Source organism: Natator depressus, unplaced genomic scaffold, assembly GCF_965152275.1.
Source record: "Natator depressus isolate rNatDep1 unplaced genomic scaffold, rNatDep2.hap1 scaffold_103, whole genome shotgun sequence".
NCBI classification, from domain to species: Eukaryota; Metazoa; Chordata; order Testudines; family Cheloniidae; genus Natator; species Natator depressus.
Genome location: NW_027439780.1, coordinates 1 through 19,753, shown reverse-complemented (window position 1 = coordinate 19,753; position 19,753 = coordinate 1). Strand labels below are relative to the sequence as shown.

At 71.0% G+C, this 19,753-nt stretch overlaps 2 protein-coding genes across 2 annotated transcripts; one reads left to right on the top strand and one right to left on the bottom strand.

The window, feature by feature from the left end:
- The first annotated feature begins 792 nt into the window (after positions 1–792).
- LOC141980385 (semaphorin-3F-like) lies at positions 793–10,793 on the top strand. The gene is given in 22 exon segments (XM_074941621.1): positions 793–922; positions 2,189–2,309; positions 4,384–4,544; positions 4,842–4,904; positions 5,164–5,283; positions 5,819–5,912; positions 6,000–6,119; positions 6,286–6,425; positions 6,528–6,642; positions 6,992–6,993; positions 7,148–7,177; positions 7,179–7,216; positions 7,372–7,384; positions 7,386–7,490; positions 7,493–7,519; positions 7,879–8,101; positions 8,224–8,312; positions 8,602–8,643; positions 9,148–9,305; positions 9,846–9,913; positions 10,221–10,351; positions 10,436–10,793. Coding segments are annotated over 21 exon segments (2,178 nt in total). The 5' UTR covers positions 793–922; positions 2,189–2,206; the 3' UTR covers positions 10,772–10,793.
- Positions 10,794–16,940: 6,147 nt separating this feature from the next.
- LOC141980383 (calcium/calmodulin-dependent protein kinase type 1B-like) lies at positions 16,941–19,670 on the bottom strand. Its single transcript, XM_074941619.1, has 8 exons — positions 19,601–19,670; positions 19,230–19,368; positions 18,777–18,900; positions 18,540–18,615; positions 18,074–18,186; positions 17,795–17,873; positions 17,620–17,707; positions 16,941–17,059 (listed from the first exon to the last, which is right to left on the bottom strand). Exons 1-8 carry the CDS (start codon positions 19,606–19,608, stop codon positions 16,949–16,951), a joined length of 738 nt encoding a protein of 245 aa, XP_074797720.1. The 5' UTR covers positions 19,609–19,670; the 3' UTR covers positions 16,941–16,948.
- Between the last annotated feature and the right edge of the window lie 83 nt (positions 19,671–19,753).

Genomic DNA, 19,753 nt, shown 5'->3' with positions numbered 1-19,753 from the left:
CCCTGCCAGCCTGCCGTGGGGTCCTCTGTCCCCTCGTCCCCCTGCCAGCTTGCCGTGGGGTCCTCTGTCCCCCCATCTCCCTGCCTGCCTGCCGTGGGGTCTCCTGTCCCCCCGTCCCCCTGCCTGCCCGCCGTGGGGTCTCCTGTCCCCTGCCTGCCGTGGGGTCCTCTGTTCCCCCGTCCCCCTGCCTGCCCGCCGTGGAGCCTGTTGGCCCTGGCCCCTGCCTGCCATGGGGCCCCCTGTCCCCCTTCCCGCCCCGCCGTGGGGCCCCTCGTCCCACCTGGGGCGTCCTTTCTCCCCATGTAGCTGTCTAAGCAAAGGGGCCAGGGCAGACCCCACTTCCCCCAGCTGGAAGAGAACCCAGGCGTCCTGGCTCCCCCGCACACCCCACGGCCAGGGTGGGGGAGTTGCCGAGTCTCGAGGTCTCAGGGTCTGTTTGGGTATCGGGGGGGGCACCTGGGAACCCTGGGGGGGACGACACGTGGGGTGCGGGGGCTTGTGGGGCAGCAAAGATCTTCCCAGCATGCCCCTGGCCTAGACTGGGTGGGGGGGGTCACCCCTGCTTGGCTGCCAGGGGGCTCCCCAAATCCTCCTAGATCTGTCCCCCCCCAGCTGCTCCTTCCCCCTCCAGGGAACCCCCCACTTCCCCCCCCAGCTGCTCTCTGCCCCCCCACTTCCCTCCAGGCAGGTCCCAGCCCTGGCGCTGTTCCGGGTCCCGCCCCCAGCCAGGTATGTGGGGGGAGGGCGGCGGGCAGGGAGGGGTTAACGGGGGGGGGGGGATCAGCTGCTGGGCCCGGGATTGGCCGGGGGATTATCGGCCCCCTTCGTCCTGGGACCGTCCCACCGCCGGGGGGGCCGAGGTCTCACCCCCCCCGGACGCCGAGCGGGGACGGAGACGCCTGGGAGCCGGGACGGACTCGGGGTAAGGGCCCCCCCCAGCCCGCCGGTGCTCCTCACTCCCGACCTGCAGCCCCCCAGTCACCCCCCCCGCCCGCTGGTGCCCCTCACTCCCGACCCGCAGCCCCCCCCCGCCCGCCGGTGCCCCTCACTCCCGACCCGCAGCCCCCTGCCAGCCCGGCCCTGTCCCCCTCAGCCCGCCGGTGCCCCTCACTCCCGACCCGCAGCCCCCCCCCAGCCCGCCGGTGCCCCTCATTCCCGACCCGCAGCCCCCCCCCAGCCCTGCCGGTGCCCCTCACTCCCGACCCGCAGCCCCCCCCCCAGCCCTGCCGGTGCCCCTCACTCCCGACCCGCAGCCCCCCCCCCAGCCCTGCCGGTGCCCCTCACTCCCGACCCGCAGCCCCCCCCCCCCAGCCCTGCCGGTGCCCCTCACTCCCGACCCGCAGCCCCCCCCCCCCCAGCCCTGCCGGTGCCCCTCACTCCCGACCCGCAGCCCCCCCCCCAGCCCTGCCGGTGCCCCTCACTCCCGACCCGCAGCCCCCCCCCCCCAGCCCTGCCGGTGCCCCTCACTCCCGACCCGCAGCCCCTGCTCCCCTGGATTTTGTCTGCTCCACTTTGCCCTGCGGGACGCAGACACTGGTGGGGCCGGGGCGCAGGGGGCAGCCGCCCGCCTTGGGACAGGAAGTGAAGGAGCCCACCCCACCCCCCAACTGCAAGGACGGTGGGGGGCACATTTCGGGACTGGCCCGAGGAAAGGGGGGGCTGCATATCCCAGCATGCACCTGGCCGCACCTGGGGGGTGGAGCCTGCAGGTTGTAGCCGGCGCGGCTGGGGGCCTGGGAGGCAGGGGTCGGCTCTGCGTGGGGGGGGGCAGGGAGATCAGCCCCCGCAGGCACGGGGCTGGGGGGGGCCCACATGCCTTGTCTCCTGGCTTCACCCCATTGCTCTGCCCGCAGGGCATGGGGCTTGGCGGGGGGGCCCCGGCCAGGGGGGCTCTTGGGGATTGTTTACTTCCCAGGGGCTCTGATGGGGGGTCCCCAGCGGGGAGGGGCTCAGCTGGGTTATCCCAGCCCCTCCCCCACCAGCAAGGGGGGGATGGGGGGGCAGTGCAGCCCTGGGAAGCGGCTTCCCCGGCCACACACCTGTGCCCCCCCAGGGGGTGTGTGGGTCGCCCCTGCCCCGCTGCACCCCCCAGCGCTCAGCCCTGCCTGCTAGGCGAGAGGGCCTGCCCCACTCCCAGCCCCCCGCCCAGCCCTGTGCCCCCCACCTACCTCTTCTCCTTCTCCCACAGGTGCTGCCTGCCCCTGCCATGGCCCCCCCAGCGCCTGCCCTCCTGCTGGGGTTGGTGCTGCCCTGTGCCCTGGCCTGGTCCAGCCCCCTCAGCGCCCCCCGCGTCTCCCTGTCCTACGCAGGTGAGGGGCGGGGGGCGGGGGTGGCGCAGCCCGCGTGGGCCGTCGTGCACACGGGCTCCCAGTAGCAGCCGTGCATGGGGGGGCCCGGCACGTGGCGCGAGTCACATGTGCGTACAAAGCGTGCGTCCGCGGTGAGAGACGTGTGCAGAGACGTGCTGGTGAACACGCGTGTCCGTGCGAGCAGACGGGCTGCTGAGCCCCGTGCTGGGTCACTAGAGGGCACGTGGTGCGGAGGTGCCTACGTTGCCCCCCGCACCCCCCCCTTGCTGGGGACTCCGGGATCTGGTTACCCGGCCGGCCGCAGGGAGCGGCTTTCCCAGAAAAGCTTAAAATACCCAGAATGCCGAGGAGGGCTGAGCTCCCCCCGCCTCCTCTGTCGTGCAACACGCTGACCCGCCGTGCAATGCACCAGGACCAGCCCCCCCACCGTGCAATGCACCAACCAGCCAGGCAATGGGCTGGGAACCCCCCAGTCGTGCAAAGCACCATCCAGTCATGCAATGCATCAGGACCAGCCCCTGCACCATGCAATGCACCATCTAGTCGTGCAATGCACCAGGACCAGCCCCCCCCCACCGTGTAAAGCACCAGCCAGCCAGGCAATGTGCCGGGAACGCCCCCAGCCGTGCAAACCACCATCCGGCCATGCAATGCACCAGGACCAGCCACCCCCCACTGTACAATGCACCATCCAGCCATGCAATGCACCATCCGGCCATGCAATACACCAGGATCAGCCCCCCCCACTGTACAATGCACCATCCAGCCATGCAATACACCAGGACCAGCCCCCCCCCCCCCACTGTACAATGCACCATCCAGCCATGCAATGCACCATCCGGCCATGCAATACACCAGGACCAGCCCCCCCCACTGTACAATGCACCATCCAGCCATGCAATACACCAGGACCAGCCCCCCCCCCCCCCACTGTACAATGCACCATCCAGCCATGCAATGCCCCAGGACCAGCCCCCCAGCCATGCAATGCACCATCCAGCCATGCAATGCCCCAGGACCAGCCCCCCAGCCATGCAATGCACCATCCAGCCATGCATTGCACCAGGACCAGCCCCCCCCCCACCGTGCAATGCACCATCCAGCCGTGCAATGCAGGGGGCAGTGGGGGACTGCCCCCCCCCATTGTCTCAGTCCCCGCCTGGCCGGATATAGCTGTGACACACGCCCCAGACACGCTGCAGCAGGCACCTGCCATGGGGCTGACTGGAGGTCACCCCCAAAGCCTGCAAAGCCTGGGGCTTGTGGGGATTTCCGGCAGGACGCCTGGGTCCCATCCCCGGTGCCGAGAGGACAGCGGGGGCTGGTGGGTTAGAGCGGGGGGCTGGGAGCCAGGACTCCTGGGTTCCATCCCTGGCTCCAGGAGGGGAATGGGGTCTAGTGGTTAGAGTGAGGGGGGGCCTAGCGGCTAGCCCCCCCTTCTGCCCCAGAAACCTGCCCTTGGCCCCGGCTCTCAGACCCTGGCCCGCGTAGCGCCCTGGCCTGGAATCTCCCCCCAGCGCTGTGCCAGCCATGCCCGGCGGGTTTGACACGCTCAAGGTCACTGCAGGTGGGAAGCTCGCAGCACGGCCTGGCACGGGGCTGGAATGTGGCCGGGGGATTTCAGGGATTATTTCTGGGCTTTGCTGTGCCTGCCCCCCCACCCCCAAAATACCCCCTGAGCTCAGCCAGCGCCAGGCAGATTAACGGGGGGTGGGGACCACTCCAGCTGCTGCCTGGGGGTTGGAGGGGGGCTAGGACTCCTGGGTTCTCCAGGGGTAAGAGTGGAGGTGGGGGGCTGGGAGCCAGGACTCCTGGGTTCTCTCCTGGCTCTGGGAGGGGAGTGGGGGCTGGTGGGTCAGAGCAGGGGGACTGGGAGCCAGGACGCCTGGGTTCTCTCCCAGCTCTGGGAGGGGAGTGGGGGCTGGTGGGTCAGAGCAGGGGGGCTGGGAGCCTGGACGCCTGGGTTCTCTCCTGGCTCTGGAGGGGAGTGGGGGCTGGTGGTTAGAGTGGGGGTGCGGGGTGAGGAGCCCGGATGCCTGGGTCCCATCCCATCTCCATCGCCCCCCACCCCCAGAGCTCCTGCAGACCCGCACCGCCCGGCCCTTTGCTTTCGCCTTCAACACCAGTGACTATCGGATCCTGCTGCTGGACCAGGACCAGGACCGGCTCTACCTGGGGGCCCGCGACTACCTGGTGGCCCTGGACCTCCACAACGTCAACAGGGAGCCGCTCATCGTAAGGGGCGCCCCCTGCTGGGCGCCCGGACGCCTGGGTCCTCTCCAGGCTCTGGGAGGGGGGTGGGGTCTAGTGGTTAGAGGAGGGGGGCTGGGAGCCAGGACACCTGGGTTCTCTCCCCAGCTCTGGGAGGGGGTGGGGTCTCGTGGTTGGAGCGGTGGGGGGGGAGGGGGGCTGGGAGTCCTGACTCCTGGGTTCCCTGGGAGGGGTGGAGGGCGCTAGGAGTCGGGGAGTGCACAGACTCTGGGGGGCTGGTTCTGGGGTCCCCGTCTCTGACCCACTCTCTCCTCTCCCTAGATCCACTGGCCGGCATCCCAGAGTCAGCAGAGCGCCTGCCGCATGGCGGGGAAGGGGCAGCGGGTGAGATGGGGCAGGGACCCCCCGCCCCCCCCGCCCTGTCACCCCTCTTCTGAGACCACGCAGGGCTTCCCCAGTGACCTCTGTGGGTCTGCCCCCCTCCTGGGAATCTGCCCCCCCGTGATCCCTGGGGATCAGCCCCCAGCAACGGCCCCCTGGGACCCCTTTGTCTCTGCCCCCCATGTCCTGCTGAGATTCCCCTCCCCCTCATTCGAGTCCCAGCCCTGCCCCGACTCACCCCGTCCCGTCTGCCCCCCCCCAGGGCGAGTGTTTCAACTACATGCGTCTGGTCGAACCCCTGAACCGCACCCATCTCTACGTCTGCGGGACGGGGGCCTGCCAGCCCGTCTGCGCCCTGGTGCACCGCGGCTGGCGGTCACAGGTGAGCCGGACGCCTGGGTCCCACCCGCTGCCAGGGCAGGGGGCTGGGGTTAGACGGGGGGCTGGGAGCCCGGACTCCTGGGTTCTGCCCCGGCTCTGGGAGGGGAGTGGGGGCTGGAGGGTTAGACGGGGGGGGGCTGGGAGCCCGGACTCCTGGGTTCTCCCCCCGGCTCTGGGAGGGGAGTGGGGGCTGGAAGGTTAGACGGGGGGGGCTGGGAGCCTGGACTCCTGGGTTCTCCCCCTGGCTCTGGGAGGGGAGTGGGAGCTGGAGGGTTAGACCGGGGGGGGCTGGGAGCCCAGACTCCTGGGTTCTCCCCCCGGCTCTGGGAAGGGAGTGGGGGCTGGAGGGTTAGATGGGGGGGGCTGGGAGCCTGGACTCCTGGGTTCTCCCCCCGGCTCTGGGAAGGGAGTGGGGGCTGGAGGGTTAGATGGGGGGGCTGGGAGCCCGGACTCCTGGGCTGTCCCCTGGCTCGGGGCGGGGGTAGCCAGGGCAGGGTGCTGGTGGGGGAAGAGTTCTGACCCCCCGCCCCCCCCAGGAGTACCTGTTCCGCATGGTGCCGCGGTCGTTGGAGCCGGGGAAGGGGCGCTGCCCGTACGACCCCCGTCAGAGCAGCCTGGCCACGCTCGTCAGTAAGTGGGGGCTGGGGGGCAGGGTCCGTGCTCGAGGGGGGGCCCTGCTCTGTGCGGGGGGGTCTCACTCCCCCCTCCCCCCCGCAGACGGGACACTCTACGCTGGGCTGCACGTGGATTTCATGGGCACCGACGCGGCTCTTTTCCGCACCATGGGCCCCCGGCCGGCCGTTCGCACAGAGCAGCACGACTCCCGCTGGCTGCATGGTACGGGGCAGGGGGCTGCGGGGCGGGCGTGAGGGGCGCCGGCCGGGCGGGGGGGCTGCGGGCCGGGCGTGAGGGGCGCCGGCCGGGCAGGGGGATGCTCCGGGTCCGCAGTGCCCCCTGGTGGCAGATGTGGGCCTCGCACTCACCCGGGCTCTGCCCCCCGCAGACCCCGTGTTCCTCCGGGCCCACGTGGTGCCGGACAGCAGCGAGCGCGGCGACGACAAGCTCTATTTCTTCTTCCGTGAGAAGGCGCTGGAGGGCGCCGTGGGGCCCGGCGTGCTGGCCCGGGTCGGCCGGGTCTGTCTGGTGAGCGTGGTGCTGGGGGGCGCCGGGGGGCGCCGGGGGGCGGGGGATCGCCGTGCCCCCGCGCGCCAGGCGAGCCGGTCCTTGCCCCCGTTTCTCCCCCAGAACGATGACGGTGGGCAGCGGGCCCTGGTCGGCAAGTGGACGACGTTCCTGAAGGCCCGGCTGGTTTGCTCCGTGGTGGGCGAGGACGGGGTGGAGACCTTCTTCGACGAGCTGCGTGAGCCGGGGGGGGGCGGGGGGGCCGGGTCCTTCCTCGGGGCTCAGTCTGAGCCGTCGCTGGACGCCGGCGAATTCCTCGTGACGGGCCGGGACGCGTCCGAGCCGCGGGAGAGTCAGGGCCCGGCCCCGGCACGACAGGGACGTTTTCCCGGCTCTGCCGGGCTGGGGTCCGTCCTCCGGCTCTGGGGCAGGTCCCAGCCGTGGTCTCACCCCACGGCCCAGGTTGCCACACGCGATTACCGGGGACACTGATGTTCAGCAGGTTACGAGCTCTCGGGCGACCCCCTCGCCAGGCAGCCATCAGAGCGGGGACTGCAGTGGTGTAGATGGTCACAGGGGCCCGGGAGGGGTGAATACAGCTGTGGAAGGTCACAGACAGGGGGGCTGGATTCTCTCCCCAGCTGTGGGCAGGGAGTGGATGACAGCAGCGGGGGAGGGGAGGGGAGCCCGGACGCCTGGGTTCTATCTGATTCATCTCCCCCCCTCCTGCCCCCCATTTCCAGGAGATGTGTCTGCTGCCGACTCAGGACGAAGAAGAACCCCCGGGTGTACGGGCTGTTCTCCACCCTGGGGTGAGTCAGGGGCTGGGGCGGGGATTGCGGGGAGTAACAGGGGCAGGGGGCGCTGGGCACTGGGGGGTGCTGGGGATTTGGGGGTTGGTTCTCGGAGGGGGCAGGGTGGACCCCAGGGGGGGCTGGGCAGTCTGTAACCCCCCTGTGTCCCCCAGGTCGGTGTTCCGGGGGCTCGGCCGTCTGCGTGTACCCCCTGAGCGCCATCCGCAGTGCGTTCAACGGCCCCTTCGCCCACAAAGAGGGGCACGGCTATCAGTGGGTGCCCTACACGGGGCCGCGTGCCCTACCCCCGCCCCAGGAGCCGTGAGTGCAGGGGCTGGGAGCCCGGACGCCTGGGTTCTCTCCCGGCTCTGGGAGGGGAGTGGGCTCTCGTGATTAGAGAGGGGGTCGGGCAGGGAGCCTGGACGCCTGGGTTCTCTCCCGGCTCTGGGAGGGGAGTGGGGTCTGGTAGTTAGAGCAGGGGGGGGGCTGGGAGCCCGGACGCCTGGGTTCTCCCCCGGCTCTGGGAGTGGAGTGACTCTCGTGATTAGAGCAGGGGGGGCAGGGAGCCCGGACGCCTGGGGTTCTCCCCCCGGCTCTGGGAGGGGAGTGGGGCTCTGGTGGTTAGAGCAGGGGGGCAGGGAGCCCGGACGCCTGGGTTCTCTCCCGCTCTGTCCCCGCAGTGCCCGGGCGGGGCCTTCACCCCAGGGCTGGGCTCCACGCGCGAGTTCCCGGACGAGCTGGTGACCTTCGTGCGCTCGCACCCGCTGATGTACGACCCCGTGTACCCGGCGCCGCGCCGCCCCCTGCTGGTCCGCGCCGGCCTCCCCTATGGCTTCACCACGCTGGCCGTCGACCTGGCACAGGCGGCCGACGGGCGCTACGAGGTGCTCTTCCTCGGCACGGGTACGCAGGACGCCGGGGTCCCATCCCCGGCCTGGGGGGGCGGGTTGGGAGCCCGGACGCCTGGGTCCCCGGGCGGGGGCAGTGGTTCCCCATCTCAGGTGCTCTCTCCCCCCTCCCCCCAGACCGGGGCACGGTGCAGAAAGTGGTGGTGCTGCCCAAGGACCCAGGCGTCCTGGAAGAGCTGACGCTGGAGGAGGTGGAGGTGTTCAAGGTGAGAGGCCCCGCCCCTGCTGCCCAGGCCCCGCCCCTTGCCCCTCCCTTCCCTCTGGGCCCTGCCCCTTTTCCCTCCACCCTTGCATCCTAGCCCCGCCCCTTCCCACCAGGCCCTGCCTTCTATGGCTCCTCCCCCTCCCTGGAGGCCCTGCCTCCTCTTGGGCTCTTCACAGTCACCAGGCCCCGCCTCCTGCTCTGGCTCCGCCCCCCTTAGCCAGGCCCCACCTCCTTCCTAGGCTCCGCCTCTTCCTGCCCCACTTCTCACCACCCCACCTGTCTCCCCACAGACCCCAGTCCCCGTGAAGACCCTCTGGATTTCCTCGAAGCGGGTAGGTCAGGGGCGGGGCTGAGGCTACAGACTGGGGCTCGCAGGCAGACAGAGGGGGCTGGGAGCCAGGACGCCTGGGTTCTCTCCCTGGCTCTGCGAGGGGAGTGGGGGCTGGTGGTTAGAGCAGGGGGGGCTGGGAGCCAGGACGCCTGGGTTCTCTCCCGAGCTCTGCGAGGGGAGTGGGGGCTGGCGGTTAGAGCAGGCGGGGTTGGGAGCCAGGACGCCTGGGTTCTCTCCCTGGCTCTGCGAGGGGAGTGGGGGCTGGTGGTTAGAGCAGGGGGGCTGGGAGCCAGGACGCCTGGGTTCTCTCCCCAGCTCTGCGAGGGGAGTGGGGGCTGGCGGTTAGAGCAGGGAGGGCTGGGAGCCAGGACGCCTGGGTTCTCTCCCGAGCTCTGCGAGGGGAGTGGGGGCTAGTGGTTAGTGCCGGGGGGGCTGGCAGGGGTCTGTGGGTCGTGGGGGGGGGTCTGTCCGTGCGTCCATCTCTCAGGTGCGCGTCTGTCCCCAGCACCAGCTCTACGTCTCCTCGGACGTGGGGCTGGCCCAGCTGAGCCTCCATCGCTGTGGGGCCTACGGCCCGGCCTGCGCCGACTGCTGTCTGGCCCGGGACCCCCACTGCGCTTGGGATGGGCACCGCTGCACCCGCTATAGCCCCGCCCCCGGCAGGTGAGCGCCCGGACGCCTGGGTCCCGCGCCCCGGGGGAGCCTGACAGCCCCGCCCCCGCCGGGGGAGCGCCCGGACGCCGGGGTCCTGCGCCCCAGGGGAGCCCCACAGCCCCCCCCCGCCGGGGGAGCGCCCAGACGCCTGGGTCCCGCGCCCCCAGGGAGCCCCACAGCCCCCCCCCGCCGGGGGAGCGCCCGGACGCCGGGGTCCTGCGCCCCCGGGGAGCCCCACAGCCCCCCCCCGCTGCGGGAGCGCCCGGACGCCTGGGTCCCGCGCCCCGGGGGAGCCCCACAGCCCCCCCCGCCGGGGGAGCGCCCGGACGCCGGGGTCCTGCGCCCCCGGGGAGCCCCACAGCCCCCCCCCGCCGGGGGAGCACCCGGACGCCTGGGTCCTGCGCCCCCGGGGAGGGTATTTGCCAAAGCCACACTCCGGCACCACTTACTGCGGGGGGGGAGGCCAGAGGGGGCAGGGCGGCAGGGGCAGCCGGGGGAGGTGGCAGGAACTGACGCTGTATCCCCCCTCCCCCCCCGGCCCCTCGCCAGGCGTGTCCGGCGCCAGGACATCAAACACGGAGACCCCCTTCGCCAGTGCCGGGGCTTCAACGCCCAGGGTGAGTGCCCCTCGCGGGGGGATGGGGGCAGCCAGGACGCCTGGGTTCAAACCCCAGCTCTGGGGGGGGGCGGCTGGGAGCCAGGACTCCTGGGTTCAATCCCCAGCCCTGGGGGAGGAGTGGGGGTCTGGTGATTAGAGTGGGGGGGCTGGGAGCCAGGACTCCTGGGTTCAGTCCCCAGCCCTGGGGGAGGAGTGGGGGTCTGGTGATTGGGGGGGGGGGCTGGGAGCCAGGACTCCTGGGTTCAGTCCCTGGCTTGGGGGGGTGTCTCTGTTGCTCTCCCCCCGACGTGTGTCTCCCCCCCCAGCCGAGCAGGAGCCGGTGGAGCACGTGCAGTTCGGGGTGGAGGGGGGCAGCGTCTTCCTGGAGTGCCGGCCCCCCTCCCCCCGCGCCCAGGTCCGGTGGCTGCTGCAGCTGGAGGGTGGCACCCGGCGCCCGGTGAGTGACCCCCCCTGCAGCGCGGTGACCCCCCAGTCCCAGCCCTGTCTGACCCCGTCCCCCGTGTCTCTCTCTGCCCCCCAGCTGCCCCGGGAGCGGGTTCTCCTGCAGACGCCCCAGGGGGTCCTGCTGGGCCCGGTGGCGCCGTCGGACGGGGGCCGGTACCAGTGCGTGGGCACCGAGAACAGCTACACGCGCCCCCTGCACCGCCTGCTGCTCCGGGTCCTGCCCCGCGGCCTGCTGGGGGGACCCCCGCCCCCCGCCTGCCGGAGCCAGTGGGGCCGGCCCCGCCCCGGAGCTGGGCAGGGGGGCCACAACGGGACCCGGACTGGAGCCACGGCCTTGGGACCCAGCCCGGGGGGCCCGGAGCGGCGACGGGACCGGGCCGGAGCCAGCCGGCGCCCCCCACCCCGGAACTGACTGGGGGCCCGACGCCGGGGTGAGGGGCTCGGACCCTGGGGGGGTGCCGGCTGGGGGGTGGGTTCGTTCCACATTCCACAGGGGACCCCGGAGCAAATCGCCCACCGCTGGGGGGGGGGGGGGGGGGCCGCGTTTCCTTTCCATGTACATAGTCTCCTTTGCTGATGGGGGGGAGGCGGGGAACCCGGATGCCTGGGTTCCCCCCCGTTTGATTTGCAGAGTCTATTTTTTCACAGCTGGGGGGGTTTCTAACACGGCTGGACTTGGGTTGTTTTAAAATTAATTTATTTTTTTATCCCGCCCCCTATTTCCTGTGAACCCCGTCTGCTGTGGACGAATCCGGCTGCCGCCGATTAAAGGGGCCGGTCTTTGATTTTCCGAATGTGCCCCCAGCGCATGGGGAGGGGCGCTCGTCAGTTTGGGGGACACCCGCAGCCCCTGCCAGCCCGGCCCTGGGATCCCCCATTTCCCTCCCAGCCCTGCCGGTGCCCCTCACTCCCGACCTGCAGCCCCTGCCAGCCCGGCCCTGCCCCCCGCAGCCCTGCTGGTGCCCCTCACTCCTGACCCGAAGCCCCTGCCCTGGGCTCTCTCCCCGCCCCGGGGGAGGTTAGGGGTGGGGAGCTCTGGGGGACGGGTTGGGGACAGCTTGGGGAAATTTGCGGTGGGGGCGGGCAGCTGCTCCATCCCCTGCCGCCCGGCGTGGCAGGGGTGGGGCTCAGGCCGCCCCGGTTCTGCCCCTTGGCCCCCCCCGGCCGGCGTCCGAGAGGAGACGTCTGTGCAGCTGGGCTGGTCACGTCCCGACCGGGTTTATTCTGGGCCCGGGTGTCGGGTCCTCTCGGGCCTGGTTTGCTTTCGGGGGCCCAGGAGACGGTCGGGGGGTGGGAAGCTGGTGGGGCCCCCCAATTTCTCTCTGCGAGTTCCAGGACCCAGAGGGGGAGCGGGGGGGTTGGACAGGTGTAACCGTTCGGGTCCCAATTCGGCCTCGATGCTCGCGGGGGGGGGTTGGCCCCTTTGCGGCCGATTTGAAGGCAGCCTCTGTGCCGAACACCGCCCGCGGGGCCGGGCTGGGACGCTCCCCGAGCGCCGTGGCCAGGCCGCCCAGGGGAGCCCCCAAGCCGGGAGCGCGGGGGATACGGGACCGGCTGGTTTCGGCCTGACCGCGCGCCCTGCCCAGCCCAGCCCGACGCCTCTGGGCTCCGTTCCCGGCGTCAGCTGCCCCCACGAGGCGTCGGCTCCACCCCCGCGGTGTCCGTGGCCCCCCACCCGGAGCCGCCTGGGGGGGACAGTGCCCGGGCCAGGCGGGGCGGTGCAAAGGTACGGGCATGGGACGCCCCTGGCGCCCTGCGGGGAGACTCGTGCTGGGCTTCGCGATGCTCCGGCCCTGTCCGGGGGCAGCGGACGCCAGTCCCCCCCCCGCGCCTTGTCTCCGGGGGGGAGACAGCCCCGTGCCTTTCCGCGCCGTGGGGCGGGATGCCGGGGACTCGTCCCAGCCGCGTCCCGCTCCGGAGCCCATATTGAGCGGCTGGGAACCCGTCGGGGTCGTGTGCAGTGAGGCTGTGCCCGGCTGGGTCCGCGCCCGGGGCAGGACCGGGGAGACGCGAGCCGGGGTAACAGGCGTGTCCCAGCCTGGGGGTGAAGACGACGGACATGCCCGGGGCCGGGGGCGTTGTGTGAACAGGGGGGAGCCAGGAGCTGGTGCTGCAGGAGCCCCCTGGCTGATCCCCGGTCCCATCCGCCCCGAGGGGCAGGAGCCCCGAGCCCTGGTGAGGGGGCGTGGGGGCAGCTCTGGTACTAACTGGCCCCCTCGCGGTTGCGTCGTCAGGCGCCATCCACCCGGGTTCGATCCGGTCTGCGGGGGCCGCGTTACGTCTCCAGTCGGGCTGCCCAGACCCGACCCTGGGGCCAGCCCTGTCCCGGTCGTCACCCGCAGGGGTGAGAGCTACCGGGGGGGCTTAGAACGAGACAGTCCTGGGGGCTCAATTCACTTCCTCAAACACCCCGGGACGAGAACCAGAAACCAGCCGCCCTGGCTAAAGAACCAAGGCAGAGAAGTGGTGAGGGGGAGACGCGTCTTGAACCCGTGAAATCCTCGCGGGGAGGCGGGAGGAGCCCGACCTCTGGCGAGTGAAGTGTGAAAATACCGTGGGGAGGCCGAAGGAACGTGAGAGCAGCGAGCCGGGGACTCGGACACTCCCAGCAAAACAAGCTCCGTCCCGCCGAAGCAGGAAGCTGCTAACCCACCCGTGGGGCCCCTGGGCGATGGCGGTGCTGAGGGAGCAGTCAAGGACGACAAGGCCTTTGCGGAGAAACTCAGTGAATTCTTTGCATGGGTCTTCACGGCTGACGGGCGGGAGATTCCCAGACCTGAGCCGGTCTCGTTCGGCGACAGGTCTGAGGAACTGCCCCAGACTGAGGTGTCACGAGAGGAGGTTTGGGAACAAATGGATGAACTAAACGGCGGTAAGTCCCCGGGACCGGGTGGGATCCACCCAAGAATTGGGAAGGACTCAAAGGTGAAGTTGCAGAACTAACAACCGGGGTTTGTAACCTGTCCTTTAAATCCGCTTCCGTCCCGATGACGGGAGGGGAGCGAATGTGACCCCACAATCGTTCCAAAGGGCTCCCAAGGTGACCCCGGTGATCCCAGGCCGGTGGCCTGACTCCAGGACCGGGCAACTGGGGAAAACTCGCAAAGCCCAGAACTGTCAGCCAGCGGGATGAGCGGAGTTTGTTGGGGAGGAGCCCCCCGGGTTTTCGTAACGGGAAATCGGGCCTCACCCATCGGCTGGACTCCGCTGAGGGGCCGACAAGCGCGTGGGACAGGGGGCCGCGGGGGCACCGTGTGCGTAGATGGTCAGGCAGCCAGTGACAAGGTCCCTCACCAAAGCGGGGGGCGGCTGCTCCGAGGGATCCGGCTTTTCCACTTCCCTCGCCAGGGGTTGGCCAGGGTCACTGCTGGTGGAGGGAAGGGGATTAGCCGGGCAGTCCCTGTGTCCCCCTCCCGTCCCCAGACTCACTGAACACCCCCCCTTTTCTTTCCTGCTGCCTCTCCACCCGGATGCCTGGGTTCCTCTTTCTTCTTCTCCCTGTTCCTCCTCCCCCCACCAGTGCTTGGACACCTGGGTCCCCCCCAGCCGGGCCCTGACCAGACACCTGGATCCCCTTCTGGCTCCCTCCCTAGCTACATACGGACTGCCCTGCCTGGACGCCTGGGTCCCGTCCCTCCCCTCCCCCCTGCAGCGAGAGAGGAAGGGGTTATAAGGCGGCAGGGAGGCGGGGACAGGACCCCCCCAACCCAGATCTGGGCCCCATTTGGCCATGCCCCTTGGTAGTGGTTTTACGGCAGCACCCCGACCGTCCAGCTGCGAGGGGACCCCTGGGGGGGGCGCCGTCCGGCAGGGGCGCAACCCATAACTGGATGGTAGCCCAAGATCAGGCCTCGTTATGCTGTGGGCATTACTAGCAGCATTAACGGTAGCCCAGACCAGGCCCCCCACCCGGGGCCCCCCCACCGGCCAGACACTGTGAACGTCACAAGGGGCCGGGGCCTTTGCTCGGGACAGGGACCCCCCCGACTCCCAGCCAGGAGGGACCCCCTCCTCCCCGGCCACCTGCCTCCATTCAGGTGGGACACTGGGATAGACACCCCCCACCCCAGCCCCAGTGTCCGCTCGGAAGGGGTGCAGCAGATGGGGAAGCTGAGGCAGGGCCGGAGGTGGTGGCGAAGGGAGCCAGAAAAGCACTCACGGTTTGTGGTCCGGGGTCGTGGGTCCCGCGCCCGGCTGGGCCCGACTCCGCACTCCCGGAGTGCAGGTGGGTGGATTTGCAGCACTGCCCCACGGCCGAGCCCACAGAGCCAGCCGGCCAGGCCTGCAATGGGCACTCGCACAGCTGCAGATACCCCAGCCCCCCATGGACCCCACGCTGCCCCTGGCACTTCCGAGCTCTCCCCGCCAACTTCCCCCCCCCACAGGGCCTGCCCCCCGGGCATCCAGCCCTGCCAGCCTGTGGTTACAGTCGGGGTGACGCCCCGCCCCTGGCTTCCTGCCCTTCGTGGCCCCCAATGCTGCCCGGCTCCAACCCCCCAGCCCAAAATTAACATGTAAATGAGGCCCTGGCTCCCGACGCTTGCTCATGGATGGGGGCAGGGAGCCCGCCCCCCGGGCAATCTCTTTCCCCCCTCCCCACTCCCCTCCCAGAGTTGGGCAGAGAACCCAGGAGTCCTGGCTCCCAACGCCCCCCTGCTGTAACCACTAGCCCCATGGGTGTGAGCTGGGTGCCAGGCAGGATACCAGGGTCGATGGGCACAAAACTCCATGACACTCCCCAGCTAGGTTGACAGGTTTTATTATTGACAGATCATGGATGCGAAAGTGCCCCCCGCCCCTCCCCCCACCTCTGCCGGTGCCCCTCACTCCCGACCTGCAGCCCCTGCCCCCCCCCATCTCTGTCGGTGTCCCTCACTCCCGACCTGCAGCCCCTGCTCCCCCCCAGCTCTGTCGGTGCCCCTCACTCCCGACCTGCAGCCCCTGCCCCCCCCCAGCTCTGTCGGTGTCCCTCACTCCCGACCTGCAGCCCCTGCTCCCCCCCAGCTCTGTCGGTGCCCCTCACTCCCGACCTGCAGCCCAGCCCTGGGCCCCCCCCCAGCTCTGCCGGTGCCCCTCACTCCCGACCTGCAGCCCCTGCTCCCCCCCAGCTCTGTCGGTGCCCCTCACTCCCGACCTGCAGCCCAGCCCTGGGCCCCCCCCAGCTCTGCCGGTGCCCCTCACTCCCGACCTGCAGCCCCTGCCCCCCCCCAGCTCTGTCGGTGTCCCTCACTCCCGACCTGCAGCCCAGCCCTGGGCCCCCCCCAGCTCTGCCGGTGCCCCTCACTCCCGACCTGCAGCCCCTGCCCCCCCCCCAGCTCTGTCGGTGTCCCTCACTCCCGACCTGCAGCCCAGCCCTGGGCCCCCCCCAGCTCTGCCGGTGCCCCTCACTCCCGACCTGCAGCCCCTGCCCCCCCCCAGCTCTGTCGGTGTCCCTCACTCCCGACCTGCAGCCCAGCCCTGGGCCCCCCCCAGTTCTGCCGGTGCCCCTCACTCCCGACCTGCAGCCCCTGCCCCCCCCCAGCTCTGCCGGTGCCCCTCACTCCCGACCTGCAGCCCCTGCTAGCCCAGACCTGCCCCCCCCAGCTCCGTCGGTGCCCCTCACTCCCGACCTGCAGCCCAGCCCTGGGCCCCCCAGCCCTGCCGGTGCCCCTCACTCCCGACCCGCAGCCCCTGCCCCCCCAGCTCTGCCGGTGCCCCTCACTCCCGACCCGCAGCCCCTGCCCCCCCAGCTCTGCCGGTGCCCCTCACTCCCGACCCGCAGCCCCTGCCCCCCCCAGCTCTGCCGGTGCCCCTCACTCCTGACCCGCAGCCCCTGCTAGCCCAGACCTGCCCCCCAGCTCTGTCGGTGCCCCTCACTCCTGACCCGCAGCCCAGCCCTGGGCCCCCCCCAGCCCTGCCGGTGCCCCTCACTCCCGACCCGCAGACCCCTGCTGCTACTTATGGGGGGAGGGCTGGACCCATGTCTCATCGCAGTCTGTGGTGCAGGGGTGGGGGGGCTCTTTCTCCTTTTAACCCCTCCCCATCCATGCCTCAGCTCTCTCTGGGGCGGGCGGGCGGCCATGTGGCCTGGTGGGGGGGCGGGGCTGTGGTCCCAGGCTGTCCCCAGCCCCAGAGGTGGCTGCTGGGGGGAGGGGGGCTGGTGCTGGGGTTTGGTCCTTCATGCAGTTGGGTGGCTCATGCAGACGCCAGCACCTGCAGGGAGAAAAGGGGGGAGACCATGAGCACTGGGAGGGGCAAGGCCCGGGGGGGCCCCTGTGGGATGGGGGGCTGGTGGGGGTCATTGAGGGGGGCCAGGCCGGGTCCCATCTCTCTGGTGGGAAGCCCCTGGGGGGGGGCAGGCTAAACCGGGGGGCGTGGCTGGGGGGGTGGGACTGTGTGATGGGGCGTGGCCACGTGCGGGGCTTGTGCTGTGGGCGCGGCCAGGGAGAGCGCTGCTGGGGGCGTGGCCAGGTGGGTGTGGCTAGGTCCCGGGGGGGGGGGGTCTGTGCTGGGGGCGTGGCCTGGGTGCATACAGGGGCGTGGCTAGAGGGGTGGAGCCAATCCTCACCCCCCTCCACATGCACACACTCCCGCATCCTCACCTCTGGGGTCACCAGTCCCCGCGTGGCCCCCCTGGAGCCCCCTCCTCTGCCCCGTCGCCCTCGGGGCCCTGCCCCATCTTGGTGATGTGGCGCAGGAAGGACGTGGCGTTGATAGCTCGCTGGGGGGGCACAGAGAATATCCTGCGTGAGAGCCCCCCCGGGACGGGACCCAGGCGTCCGGGACAGCTAGCCCCCAGGGGTGCCCCCCAGCTCACCCACCCTCTGGGGACAGGACCCAGGCATCCGGGATGGCGAGCCCCCAGGGGAGCCCCCCAGCTCACCCACCCTCTGGGGATGGGACCCAGGCATCCGGGACGGCGAGTCCCCCAGCTCACCCACCCTCTGGGGATGGGACCCAGGCGTCCGGGACAGCTAGCCCCTAGGGGAGCCCCCAGCTCACCCACCCTCTGGGGACGGGACCCAGGCATCCGGAATGGCTAGCTCCCAGGGGAGCCCCCCAGCTCACCCACCCTCTGGGGACGGGACCCAGGCGTCCGGGATGGCGAGCCCCCCAGCTCACCCACCCTCTGGGGACGGAACCCAGGCGTCCGGGACAGCGAGCCCCCAGGGGAGCCCCCCAGCTCACCCACCCTCTGGGGACGGGACCCAGGTGTCTGGGACAGCTAGTCCCAAGGGGGACCCACCCTCTGGGGACAGGACCCAGGCGTCTGGGGCTTACCTTCCACTGAGTCCTGGCAAAGTTTTTCTGGATCTGTTCACTGACGGAGCCGTGAATGTCTTTGTCCAGCGCCGTGTCCCCCGAGATCCTGGGCGGGGGGGGTCAGAGGTGAAAGGTCAGGGGGCTCTCGCTGGGGACCCCCCACCCCCTCCCGTCCCACGGTGGGGGAGCTCACCATGGGTGCTGCAGGGCCTGTTCGCACGTGTAGCGCTTCTCGGGATCCCGCTGCAGCAGCTGCTGGATGAAATCCTTGGCTGGGGGAGGGAAGGGGGGTCCCTGTGAGCTGGGGACTCCCAAAGCCCCCTGCCATCGGGAACCCCCATCATCGGGGGCCCCCCATGTCCCCTCCCATGTAGGGACCCCCATCCGTCTCCCTGCTGTCCTAGCCCCGCCGGTTCCCCTGCCTGCCCCCCAGGGTCCCGCCCAGATTTTGGGGCCACCCCGCGGGTCTCACCTGAGGCCGAGATGTCGTCCCAATAGGGCGAGTCGAACTCGAACGCCCCTTTGAGGATCTGGGCGAAGAGTTCGGAGTCATTGTCGTCGTAGAAGGGGGGGTAACCGCACAGCCTGGGGGGGGCACAGGAGGGTGAGAGACGGGTCACCCCTCCCCCCAGGGGCCAGCACCCCCCACCGTCCTTCCGGATGCCCGGGTCTCCTCCCCATCTCTCCTCCCCTCTCCAGAAACACCGTCCCGGACGCCTGGGTCCTGTTTGCCAACCCAGATGCCTGGGTCCAGTTCTGCAGGGCCGGGTGTGCTGTGGGAACCCCCGGCAGTGGTGCCCCCAGATGCCTGGCGCCCATTCCCGACCCCGGACTCCTGCGTCCCATTCTATGGGGCGGGGTGTGCTGTGGGAACCCCCGGCAGAGGTGTCCCCCGGATGCCTGGGTTCTCTCTCGCGCCGGCCCCGGGTGGGACTTACAGGATGTAGGAGATGACGCCCAGGGCCCACGAATCCACAGCTTTCCCGTAGGGCTTCTGCTCCAGGAGCTCAGGGGCTGGAGGGCGAGAGACGGGAGTCACTGCCCCTGGCCCCCCACCCCCCCCAAACTGCCCCTGCCTCCAACCCCCCCAAACTGCCCCTGCCCCCCCCAACCTTCTCCTGCCCCCCACCTGCCCCTGTCCCCCCCAAACTGTCCCCGGCCCCCACCTCCCTCACCCACGTAGCCGGGGGTCCCGCAGGCCGTGGCCATCACCCCGTCCGACTCCAGCTTGGAGAGCCCAAAATCCGTGATCATGATCTTGGCGTCCTCGAAGGGGCTGGCGTAGAGCAGGTTCTCGGGCTGCGGGGGCACGGGGGGGTAAACTGGGGGGCATCGGGGCAGAGACCCCCATGGCTCCAGCCCCCCACCTAACCCCTCCCTGCAGCCCCCCATCCCTGCCCCTCTCAGATCCCCCCCACCCCACCTCCCCTGACACTCTGCCCCCTGCTGTGACTCCCCCTCCACCCAGGACCCCACGGAGACCACGCCCCTTCCTGTGGCCCGAGACCACGGCCCCGCCCCTAGGCCCCTCTGAGACCACGCCCCTCCCCCACAGGCCCGCCCCTGTTCTCTGAATCCCCGCCCCTAGGCCCCTCTGAGACCACGCCCCCACAGGCCCCGCCCCTCACCTTGAGGTCCCGGTGCACTATCCCCAGCCGGTGCAGGTAGCTCAGGGCTCCCAGCACCTGCCGGACGAGGCGGCTGGCGTCCCGCTCCGTGTAGTGCCCCCGCTCGACGATCCGGTCGAACAGCTCCCCCCCCGTCACCCTGCCGGAGACCCCCCGTGAGCCGGGGAGAGAACCCAGGAGTCCCGGTTCCCAGCCACCTCCCCGCCCTCATCACCGGACCCCCTCCCCTCCCAGAGCCGGGGAGGGAACCCAGGAGTCCAGGCCCCCAGCCCCGCCTGGCGCTCTAACCCCCAGCCCCCCCCCCCCCCGGGTCCAACCACCAGACCCCACTCCCCTCCCAGAGCCAGCAGAACCCAGGCGTCCGGGCTCACAGCTGCATGGCCAGGTACAGGTGCGTGGGGGTTTCGTAGATGTTCTCCAGAGCCACGATGTTCTCGTGCTGGATCCTGCAACGGGGAGCAGAGACAGGTGGGGGGGGGGCCTCGGGCCCCCCGAAAGAGCCCCTGAGCCTCTCAAAACCGCCC